We start from the raw sequence: 12220 nt of genomic DNA on the forward strand, positions 1-12220 counted from the left end.
CCCCAGGGCTGATAGGCTTGTCACTTTCTCTCGAGTCTGGCTCTGAGTAGCTGTGTCTGTGCTTTTCCAGTCTCCGCCTCCTTTGATGGGAAGCAGCACTTGCGGAGCCTGCCAGTGGTGAATAGCGTCGGGTACGTCCTCCGCTTCCTCACCAAACTGTGCCGAAGTCTCCTATGTGACGACCTCTTTAGCCACCAGCCCTTCCCCAGGGGCAGCAGCGCCTCCGACAATGCCCCCGAGAGCCAGGAAGGCAGGATGGAGTCAGGTAGGCTTTTGCGGTTTGTCCTTGGGGCCTGCAGATGGTTCCAGGTGTCCCCGCCCTCCCAGGGCAGATGAGGCTGCCACTGAGGGGGCTCCTGGGAACTCTAGGAGCTAGAGGTTCCCTCCCTCTGCTAGAGGTTCACGAGCTGCCCCTCTGGGCATCTGAGGCACAGTGAGAGCCGGCCAGGACCAAGGACACCCCAATAGTTCCCACCCAGGCTGCAGTGGAAGAGATGGCTCCAGCTATTGAGAGCTGACATTACAACTTTTAGGCCTATGTTATTAGAGTTTAGACACTGAGACTGCATCACTTGTAATGAGTGATCATTTTCCTTTTCTTCTAATTAAGACTCTTGGGCATTTATTCATCATTGTCAAATAATTGAAGGATTACTAACCTAAGTAACAAAGAAATCCTGAAGAAACAAGGGCTAACGAATTGATTACGTTGGTCCTGTCTGGGGGGTCTCAGGTTCCTACCCAGGTCAATAAAAGATGTAATAGAGTGTCTATCATGGCAGGAATTTGACCTGGCCGTAAATCATATATGTCCTCCAGTGAGACTAGTGTTTCTCCCTCATCACAGGACGGAAGGTATCCCAGGGGCTGAATGCCTTTTGTACCACCAGCCCCAGAATAGCTCAGTGTAGGGAAGTGGTCGGTGGGAAGGGCAAGGCCACATGGAAAAATGTGCCACACCATTGTCTGCCAAATAGGCAAGGTGCCAGTAGAAGCTGCTCATCCCCCACATAGTGGCCCTGAGTTATGGATTTGCAAAGAGTTGAACATGAGTCCAGATTCTAGATGTCAGGTTTCAAGGATGAGCAGACATGTCGCCTTTTTCCTTTCTCTGGAAGCAGTGTTGCTGATACATAAAGAAAACATACACAATGAAACTGAAATCTAGGCATTATGTCATTCTGCAAACATTTGCTGACCCCTTTCCTGTTCCAAGTACCTTGTGAGACCCTGTCTTGGAATAAGGCAAATATGTGAGCTTAGGAAGTTTTTGAGGTATTGAGTGACCAGTGTGAATAATGAAAAAACCAATACATTTGCAGTTATGTGCTCACAGACAGGTTTAGACAGTTCAGCAGAAGGACACTTATATTCAGAGTGGCTATATTTTAAGCCTAGGAGGACATCAGGGAAGATTCTTAGCATAGATTTTTCTCATATAATGTCAAGAATCTTGTCTACAATTTTACTTTAAACTCTCTGAGACCTGGGAAACAGGAAGAAATCTGGCCTTTACAAAGAAAGTTACCTAATTAAATATAGCCTGTGTGAGCACATGCTATATACTTCTGTGTTTTCTTGATGTCTGTATATGTCTGAACTTGAGAAAGTCTTCTCATGTCTCTGGGCCTCAGTTTCCTGTGTGAAATGAGGGGTTGAGTTGCTCATGTATAATCTACTGGTCTGACAGTCTATGAATCTGGCCTCTCCTATAAACCTTGGTTGACTCAGAAACATATTGTAAAGCTAATGTATCTTCCAGTGAATCTTGCAATGAGAACAGCAGATGACTGATTTCATTTGACAAACTCTTAAGTCATCGTTATATTGAACAAGCAATGACCTATGGGACATAATCATAAAGTCATAGAACTCATGTCTCCCATTCTCCTTGAAATAAATGTCACCTGTGAGACCACTTATTCTATGTCCATGGATGAAATTTAGGGCAGATCTCCTGCCTTTCCTGGCTCCTTTCAGAAAACAAAACATTCTTTAGTGAAAAGTTAATATCCAGGTCAGTGTGATCATCAAACTTTAAATTTCCCTCAAAGATATAACTACTCCCCATCTCAGCGCAGCCCTGCTTTGGGCCAGTTGCCTGCAGCGGCAAAGGAAGGTGTGGTTGGCTTCTCTTCACCTCCTGCCTAGTCCTATGTTTTTGCCCCTTCCATATGGAACTAACAGTGATTCCAAATCCTTCCTGATCAGAGTGAGGGAAGGAGGAGAGACAAGAGGTAGGAGAGTTTTTGCTTGACTAATCCCACTGTGAGCTGGCATAAGGCTCCCTGGTTCCGGCGGGTGTTTCAAGCTGATTCTTCATCCTGTGGGCTCTTGTTGTTGTTATTGTTCAGTCGCTAAGCCCTGTCCAACTCTTTGTGACCCCATGAACTGCAGCACTCCAGGCTTCCCTGTCCACTGTCTCCCTGAGTTTGCTCAAACTCATGTCCATTGAGTCAGTGATGCCATCCGACCATCTCATCCTGAATTGTCCCCTTCCCCTCTTCCCCTCTATCTGTCCCAGAATCAGAATCTTTTCCAACAAGTCAGCTGTTCACATCAGGTGCCCCAGGTATTGGAGTTTTAGCTTCATCATAAGTCCTTCCAATAAATATTCAGGGTTGATTTCCTTTAGACTGACTGGTTTGATCTCCTTACTGTCCAAGGGACTTTCAAGAGTCTTCTCCGGCACCACAGTTTGAAAGCATCAATTCTTTGGTGCTCAGCCTTCTTTATGGTCCAACTCTCACATACATATATGATTTCTGGAAAAACTATAGCTTTAACTATATGGACCTTTGTCGGCAAAGTGATGTCTCTGCTTTTTAATATACTGTCTAGATTTGTCATAGCTCTTCTTCCAAGGAGGAAGTATCTTCTAATTTTGTGGCCGCAGTCACTATCCACATTGATTTTGGAGCCCAAGAAAATGAAATCTGACAGTTTCCATGGGTCCTTTGGAGATTCCCCCATCTCTCACCTGCACATTCCTTGTCAAAGACAAAGGTAACTCTTCTCTGGCTGGTCACTTACAGTTCTTCCCACAGCCTCAAGGCATCTGCAGGTAAATCTCTCGCTTCTCTCTCCTGAGGCCCCTGTGCCTCCAGATAGTCCCATAGAAAGGATCTAAGCTAATCTCACTTCAGATCTGGTCTCTTAGAAACACTCACACATCCTTTGCCCAAACAAACTCAGGGCATGCAGGCTGATCTCTGCAGCCACCTCTCCTTTGTTCTTCCATCAGACATTTTTTCTCATGGAAATGAAACAATAATACTTTCTGTCTCTTGAGCGCCAGGGTCAGAGATCAAGCTATTCACAGGGTCACACTGAAGCCCATGGGAACACATGGGACAGTTTTTTCTCCACATCATCTTCTATTCAACCTGCTTTTCGACCTCTGTAGTTGGGTGCACCGCTGCATGTGGGTGGTCATCTACAGCTGTAAAACTGGCTTCCCACCACCTCCATCTCTTTTTGCAAGATTTCCACACTTGACTCTTCTATGGGGAGCCTACTGTCTTGCAACTTCAGCCAAAACTAAACTAGTTTCATTTTAACATCCTGTCCCAGGAACCCCCCTCCAGCTTTCCTTAAGTGATCATTGAGGAAACCCTTGCCTTGGTTTCCACCATATTCTCTCCCTTTCCAAACTCACCATGCTGAGTGAAGTTCCTGTCTTTTTCCTGGAAGTAGCCACCTTGTTTCTTCCCTTGACTGGGGCAGGTATTCTACCTAAAGCTGATTTCCTTCCTAGTTGTCTTGGCTTTGGAAGCAATGACTTCAGTTGTTGTCAAGAACCTTTCCCCAGCCCATGGATGCTTTGAAAAAATGAATTGCTCCAGATCAACCAACTTTGTGGAAATTGCTCCTTATGCCCTAGGTGTTATAGGACCAAGTGCTGTGTGTTTCATGTGTCTAGAGGCCTCAGGGAGGGTGGAAGAAACAGCAATGGCATGGGCTCTGAGCAGCCCCCTGACACATGTCTCTCCTACCTGTCTGTGTGGGGCCTAGGATAATACCATTAGTTTGCCTTTAGAATAAGACATTTCCTCTTTAGGACTGCCTTGTCAAAGTTCCTTTGTGCGCATACTAAGTTACTTTAGTCACGTCAGACTCTTTGTGACCCTATGGACTATAGCCCACCAGGCTCCTCTGTCCATGGGATTCTTAAGGCAAGAATACTGAAATGGGTTGCCATGCCCTTCTCCAGGGGACCTTCCTGGCCCAGTGATCAAACCTGTGTCTCTTATGTCTATTGCATTGGCAGTTGAGTTCTTTACCTCTAGTGCCACCTGGTAAGCCCCAAAGTTCCCTTAAAGGACAACATATCAAGTTATTATTACCTTGGATGAGGAATTAGTTTATTACCCACTTTCCCCATTGTGGCAAGAAAGGCAGGTGTATTTACGAGGGAAGGGCTGGAGGTCTTTGTTGACTTAAGGCTTCGTATCCATGTTATTCCTAAACAAGATCATACAGTCTTGAACTCATTTGAACCAGATCCTGCTCTGCCCCAGGGTTGTTCATTCAAAGCTGGAGTGTTCCAGGCTTGGTGCCACACAGTTAGAGGGTTTGTCATCATTCATTAGGGCGTTTCCAGAAGACAGTAAATCAGATAGTTAAGAAAATACAAAGCCAGGACACACAAGGAACTGTCAAAGAAACTAAGATGTTCGTGGTTTTAAAAAAAAAAGATGGTTTGGGGAAGAAATGATTTTCTGTTCTAGGATGTGACAGCAGGTTACATGGATTTTTTCTCTAGGTTACTGAAGATACTTAATTAACCTTCAAGTCTTGTCACTCAAATTCTGGTCAGGAGCATCTTTATCACCTGAGAAAGGAAAAGCTCAGCAGCCCTCCCTCACTCCTTCACAACAGATCCTAGGTGTTTAAAGACACATTAAAGTTTGAGAAGTATGGGTGTAAGGAATACTCTCCCAGGTAGAGGACTCGGCAGCTGAATAACAAAGTGGAACTCTCAGAAGACGGCTCCCTCGGGAGTCAGGTGGGGTTGACATTGTAAAGATCTTTGAAAAGTCAAAACTGCTTAGAAGTAGATGGAGCTGCTTGGATGGTGTGATCTCCTCTTTACTGGTGACAAAAGCAGATGTCCACTTGTCAGGGCCATCAGGCTGAACTCAGGCATCTAGAGGATGTAAAGAACAAGATATCCTCTCTGGTCCCTTCCAAGCTGAGAGTCACAGCTGGGAGTGGCAGAGAACAGCTGCAGACAGTAAGAGGTGAGGGGCCCCAGGAGCCCTGTGGTGGGATCCCCCAGAAGGGAAGACGAGGATGCCAAGGTAGAAGGGCTCACAGTGGAGCAGAGAGGATGCTTCTTCCAAATCTCTTCCTCAGACCTTTCAAATATAAACTTTCTCACCAAATGACCTTTCTCTTGTGTTCAGGGAAAACCAGCTTCAGACCCACTCAGCTGCCTGAATTCAGTCTGGACCGTGGAGTTCTTGGCTTGAGATTGGGAAGTTCAGTCATTTTCCTCTATGTCTGTTAACTGGCAGCCAAATGTTCGTGTTATTGGGTGGAGAGCAGTTCTCTGGGTGCTTTAGGAAAGTGGAAGCAAAAACATGGATTTGATAACATTTTTGGTTCTGGATATGGATTTGATAACAATTTTACTTTACCTTTGAATGGTGGCTTCCCTGTTGGCTCAGAGGGTAAAGTGTCTGCCTGCAATGTGGGAGACCTGTGTTTGATCCCCGGGTCAGGAAGATCCCCTGGAGAAGAAAATGGCAACCGATTCCAGTAATCTTGCCTGGAAAATGCTGTGGATGGAGGAGCCTGGTAGGCTACAGTCAGTGGGATCACAGAAGTTGTACATGACTGAGCAACTTCACTCTGAATGTTGGGGAGAAAATGTCTCAGTTATAAGTAAGGTTTAGCCAGTGCTTCTCCACTTTGACGGTGCCCTGGAACCACCTGGGTATCTTGATGAAATATGGGCTCTGGCTCAGGATAGCTGGAGTGGGCTGAGAGCCTGAGTTTCTGACAGGCTCCTAGGGAATGTCCTGTGCCGTTGCTGTTTAGGAACACAAGGAATGAGAAGGTGTGCGCTGACGGAGTTCTGCTCACAGAGGGAAATTTATGTCAGGTTTTCAGTAAAATACACCTAAATACTCTAGGTGCTGCCGCCCTGTAGAAGCACTGACGCTGAGGATGAGCTGGATGAGATGTCCATGGGTGTGAGGGGCAGAGTGGTCAGGCAAAGTGGCATAGGTGAAAATGCTGGTGAGAAAGAGGAGGTTTGCAGTGCTGGGGAAGAAGGTGGAAGAAAGCAAAGAGTGATGACTGGCACATTTCTCAGTGTGGCCCAAGCAGCACTGGAACGAGGGTCTTTGTTGCCTTCCAAGCTCCCCGGAATCCCTAGAAGACCCTAGGGATCCATTCTCTCAGACCCTTGTCTGCACAGCATTCATGGCTCTTAATTCTGCCTTATATTGCTAGAGTCTGGGTCCAGACCTCATCTCCCTAGGTAGACTTGAGGGAGGGGACTTGAGGAGAGCCTGAAACACAAGTCCACAGTAAATATTTTACTGACTCCAATCTGGTGTGACACAACAGAACAAACTGTGTTCACCAAGCGTTGGGGAGATCTTCTTTGGAAACCGCAAATGTGATAGCTGAAGTCTTTTGCGAGATCTAATTTAGTGATTGGTTTCCTGCCTTTTGAAGGTTTGACTTGATGGGAACAAATTGTTTACTTTTTGTTGAGTAGCTTTTTTGATACACAAATGGTGAGGGTGGGAGATGAGAAAGGCCATTGATTCTTGACACTTGATGTTTTCTTCCTTGGCTGGTGGTCTTGGAGACAGGCACCAGAAAACTCTTGGAATAACAGGCATGCACAGTACCTTCTGCATACCCAGCATCTAGAAATCAAATCTGCTTCCTGTTGAACTACAAATTTGTCTAATGTAATAGCTCTAGAAAAGAATGACTATCCAGAGAATATCTCTTTCCAAAAAGTTGTTTATTTCTAAAAGGCAGTAGAGCGTACCAAGTGGCATGAGTTTCATTATACAGAAACATCCATATGGTCAGACAGCGAAAAGTTTTCTGAGTTCCCTCTACTTATGATGCCTGCAGAGCTGAGGCCACCAGAAAGGCAGCAGCAAGGTGGAAACTGAGCCCAGGTGTCCTCCCTGGCCCTTTGCTTTTCCTCCCAAGCCTATTGATAGGGCCCCACTACCCAACACTCACTGAGTGGGGTATATGTCCTGTTTCCTGGCTCAGAAGTGTGACCACACAAAATGGATGTTCACAAGTGGCTTGTGGTACCCTTGTGTCACTCCTTCTAGCAAAGATGTAAAAGAACAAAACAAACTCCAATGCCCGCTTAGCCAAATCTAGGCAGAAACTGAACTCTAGGTAGATCAGTTTTCCTTTCTCCTTCTGGGTTAATATCTTGGCTGCAAGGAGTGTCTCATCCTTATCCTCGTGACCTAGTTGCATCGTTGCTGGATGACATCCACAGGACAGGCAGAACCTATCATCCTAGACACTAGGAGAACTTCCTCATCCCTACAAAATCCACACGAAGTGGCCTACTCCACCAAAACTAGGCATGGTTTGCGTGCTCAGTCACTCAGTCATGCCCAACTCTTTGTGACCCCATGGACTGTAGCCCACCAGGCTCCTCTGTCCATGGAATTTCCCAGGCAAGAATACTGGAGTGGGTTGCCATTTCCTACTACAGAGGATATTCCCAACCCAGGGATCAAACCAGTGTCTCTTGCATTTCCTGCATTGGCAGGTGGATTCTTTACCACTGAGCCACCTGGGAAGCCCCAGGCATGATTTAACCCAGTATTTTAAATAATATATGAAATGATTGGGTTAAAAAAAGAGAAATGAAGGAAGGCATGTGCAGGCCAATGATCAGAATATTGCAGAGCTATGTTCATCCTGTTATAGCCATGGCTATGTGAACAAAATGAGTGGTTTGATTTTCAAGCCATGTGTTGAAACTGGGGTCATTTGGAATGAGAAAAGAGTCTCAGTGCCAAGCTCAGTTTTTAAGAATCTTTGAGAGAGTTTTGATGGACATGTGAAAAGGAGAATGTCCAGGACTTTTTTGGCAGGCCTGTGGTTAAGACTGTACTTCCAGCTCAAGAGGCATAGATTCAATCTCCGGTCAAGGAAGTTCCATATGCCACAGGAAAAAAAAAAAGAATGTCCACAAGTTCTGCAGTAAAGACAAAGGCCTTCCTATATTCTTAGACAGATATGTCCAGGAGAAGCCCAGCAAGAGCTCTTACAGCATGGGAGAGGGAGCGATTGCCCGTGTAGAATTCCTGATCTTAATTCTGCTTGTATACCTATATGAGTTCATTTAGGAAAAGCTATTTATTCTATATTCAATGATATCATTCATGAAAGGATACTGTCTGTACTTTTTAAAACATTGAGCTAAAAGGGAAAAATGTAACCTCTAAGTAGAACACTGGGTTTTGTAGAATCTCAAATAGATTTTTACAATGTTTAGCAATTTATTGAATTCTTTTGCATTGTAAAGCTTAGGTTCTCTTTCAAATCCTACAGACATTGAGGAAACACAAAAGTTCAATAATTATTGGTTAAATGAATGAACGAATGTTCCAATTAAGTTGCTGGAACCTCCCAAGGTATTTTACTTATTTATTTGGCTGCACCAGGCCTTAGTTGTGACACACGGGATCTTCGATCTTTGTTGAGACATGCAGTCTCTTAGTTTTGGCATGTGGGATCTTTAGTTGCAGCAGGTAAACTCTTAGTTACGCTATGTAGCATCTAGTTCCCTGACCAGGGATGGAACCCCAGCCCTCTGCATTGGTAGCACAGAGTCTTAATCACTGGACCACCAAGGAAGTCGCTGAAGGTACTTTCAATATGAGATAAATAACCCAGTATTGAGTCACGTTGACTAATCTGGTAATATCTTAATATTAAAATGAAACAAAAAGAAATGAAGATAATGCTCCTCTTTCAAGGTCACAAATAAAGTCATGTTGTGGATTAAAGACACCCAAGACTTGAGGAGCAGAATGATGATGGTTGTAAATCCCTAGTAGGCTTTCTCCTGTTTGGGAGAGCTCCTTCTAAGAGGGAGCAAGGAGGAGAAAAAAGGCTATCAAAAAAGAGGTAGTGTAGACTCTTTCTTCCCACAAGGCTGGCCTCAGGAATTCTCTAAAAGATACCCCTACCCTAGCCCCATGCCTCTCTTCAAATAATGAAATCTACTGGAAATCTTTTTCTTTGTTCCATGAAGCTAACTGTCCTTCAGGTGACACCCCTACCCATGAGTCCCCCATGCACCACTCTTGAACTGGAGATCATGCTGGGGACATCTGGTTCAGCTGCAGAAGGCCTTCTGTGTCTCTGGCAGGCCAATCCAAAGAGGCTCCTGCTTGTGATGGACAAGTATATGAGATGTGGCCATCCCCAAATCTCCAGGGCCCACAGGAGCTATAACTGGAGACTGTCTTTGGGGCTGCTCCTCTGGACCTGTACCCTGAGCCTCTGTGGTGGGTTCTAAGGTAATAGTTGCAGGTTATCCACACCAGTATCTACTGACCATGTATCAGAACTAGGAATAAAATGATAAACCTTGTCAAGAGGAATTGAAGCAACTTTGGAAACCAGTAGGCATCTAAGATAAACTCCACAGGCTTTCTCCTATTACTGGGTCGTTTCTGGATCTCAGACATAAGTAGCAAATCCTTTGATTATTGAAAAAAGAAAGAATCCCATAAACTTCCTGACAGAGAATTAGATATTCTATAGCATATACATCCTAACTGCTATTGAATTAATAATTGTAACTTTCAACCTAGATATGCAGAGTCAAGAGGAATGTATTATTCCTTTCCCACCTGTATTATTTGTATATTGCTGTGTGGCAAATTACCCTAAAATTTAGTGGCTTAAAATAACATGTACATCTTACAGTTTCTGTGATCAGGAATTCAGGTGCAGCTTGACTGTGTTCCCCAGCTGTGGGTCTCTCACAAGGTGACAAGCACCTCAGAGCTTGGCTAAGGAAGAACCCACTCCCAAGCTCATTCATGCGATTGTGGGCAGGATTCCGCTTCCCACGAGCCATTGATTCCTTGCCACGCAGGCCCGTCCACAGAGATGCTCACAACATGGCAGCCTACTTCACCCACTTGAGAAATACTGGAATGCCTTCCTAAAAGTCAGGATGTCCATTTGGAACCAGAGTTTGTATAGTGTCCTCTATTCCAGGGACTCCAGCATTTTCCTGAGTAAGGGTCACTCTAAGTTTCCCGAGGTTCCTATGAAAGACCCAAAAGTTGTTGAAGAAACAGAGCTTGACAGCAGAAGGCCCCCAACTCTCGGCCTTCCCCTCCTCCTGGAAATTCCCAGAAGCCTCCGGGTAGAGGCTTTGGCAAAGCTGCAAAGAAAAGACTACAGAGAGGGAACCTGTTCTCCTCTGGAGACTGAAAAGGCATTCACTGTTCTAAAGCGGCCAGCGTTGGGCAAATTTGCCTTTGGGCAAAATTTCCGCTAGAGGAGATCTTAAATCATAAAGAACAAAGTCTCAGGCAAACCAGCCACATTAGAAAGGACTAAAGAAGTTCAGGTGTCAGGCATTAAAATTATGGTTGGTTTCTGTACATCTCATTAGGGAGGAAAAGTATAAATGTACTTGAATGGACCCAAGGGGAGTCATAAGGTTGATTCTGAGGGCTGAGTGATCTGAACTTAGAGACAATCATGAAGGGAAAATCTATACTGGCCAGGGACAAAGTTAATGGAAAATTTAATTGAGGCAAATGAAAGGCTAAGCCTCATAGGTGGTGCAGCCCAGTGCCCTTTGAACCGGGAAGGCTGGGACAGGAGGCCGCAGAGGGCCCTGAGGGAAAACACGATGAGCTTATCTGAGCAAGAACAAGGGGCGGGACCGAGCCGGGGAGAAGGAAACCTGCAGACCTCCGCGAGAACCTCAGCGAAAGGCGGCAGGAAGGCAGAAAGGAAATCTGGGGGTTTCTGACACCAAGCAGTCCCTCAGAGGTCCCCCCTAGGTCCCAAAGCACCGAGCACGTGCTGGGCACCTGCGGTGCTGGAGAGGAGCGTGCGTGAGGCTCCTGGTGGCAGAGACGCAGCCACTCAAGGTAGGGACCCAGGGGTCGGGCTCTGAGCCGGGAGGGCAGCTCTACTGGGACCTGCGATTGTTGCCTGGCCCTCCTCCCCACCTCTTTCTGTTTCTCTCCTTGCAGGTCTCTTTCGCTGCTTTGCAGAGCTTACTGGCTGTGCTGCTTAGGCGGTGGCACCTGGTTAAGCAGAGGGGAATAGTGGCCACACAGATAATCAGGAGGGTGTAATCAGGTTGATTGTATTACTTCCTCTTCTAATCTGGGGTTCAGGGCTAGGGATCCATGGTGGTGCCATCTCATTACGCAGCAAAGCCAAGGCATTCACACACAGAGCCCTCTGGACACTGATCCCGTGGTCTGACCTTCCTGCCAGCCTGGGCAGAGTTGTGTGACCGGCTGGGCTGGGCAGACCCGCTGGCAATCAGTCCGCCAGGAGCAGAGATGACTGAAGAAAGGGTTCATTCTGTGCAGCTGTTCCTTCAGCTAGAAAGTTGTGACTGATGTGGGGAAATAAGATGGGGAATGGAGGGTGAGTGTGTCTCTGTGTGTGTGTATGTGTGAGAGAGAGAGAGGGTGGGGAGAGAGAGAACTATTTAGTGCTGGGAAGAACAGGGTCTGAGACTGGGGTGTAGGGTTATTATTGCATGTAGAGATCCTATTTGAGAATAATTTTGCAGATCGTTGTGTTGCCACTTTTCATGGCTTTGTTTGGTTAGAGAATCCAAGTAAAGTGCCATTAAAGTTCTTTAAATAAATTAAATACTCCAAGTTCACTTAACTGTGAGCAGTTGGGTCTTGTGTCCTACATGAAAATGGGTCATCACCCCCCAAAGAACTCCCTGGCCACTCCCGCTGCTCTCAGACTTTCTCTCCTGGCTCTTGGCTTTCTCCCTCCTGTCCCTCTGCCACTTCTTCCTTCTCGTCAGAGGTTCTCCACATTCCAGGCACTCAGTCGACCCAGAAATGCAGCAGGCTGGGCAGTGCTGGGTGTTTTGGAAGCTGAGGATTCAGGGGCATTCCCCCTCACAACCCTGCCCCAGCCTCTGCAGGGGTGCAAGCAGAGGGAGGAGTCCACACTCCTCAGACCCTAGAGCTGCGTTCCCTGA

At 46.1% G+C, this 12220-nt stretch overlaps 1 protein-coding gene across 12 annotated transcripts in view; it reads left to right on the forward strand.

Moving 5' to 3' along the window:
* The window catches only part of SCML4 (Scm polycomb group protein like 4), a 108136-nt gene that overhangs the window by 76628 nt on the left and 19288 nt on the right, over positions 1-12220 (forward strand). For 9 of the 12 annotated variants that reach the window (XM_088840661.1, XM_088840659.1, XM_088840665.1 and 6 more), the window contains one exon: positions 71-265. The exons of 2 other annotated variants lie outside the window; for them this stretch is intronic. In XM_088840661.1, coding sequence (XP_088696787.1) covers positions 71-265 — 195 coding nt within the window. Of the gene's footprint in view, positions 1-70; positions 266-10905; positions 11133-12220 lie in introns of those variants that run through there. One more of the 12 variants, XM_088840670.1, reaches the window with a different exon arrangement.

The sequence above is a fragment of the Moschus berezovskii genome, chromosome 10, assembly GCF_049115385.1.
Source record: "Moschus berezovskii isolate FMDL1 chromosome 10, NW_MosBer_1.0, whole genome shotgun sequence".
Lineage (NCBI taxonomy): Eukaryota > Metazoa > Chordata > Mammalia > Artiodactyla > Moschidae > Moschus > Moschus berezovskii.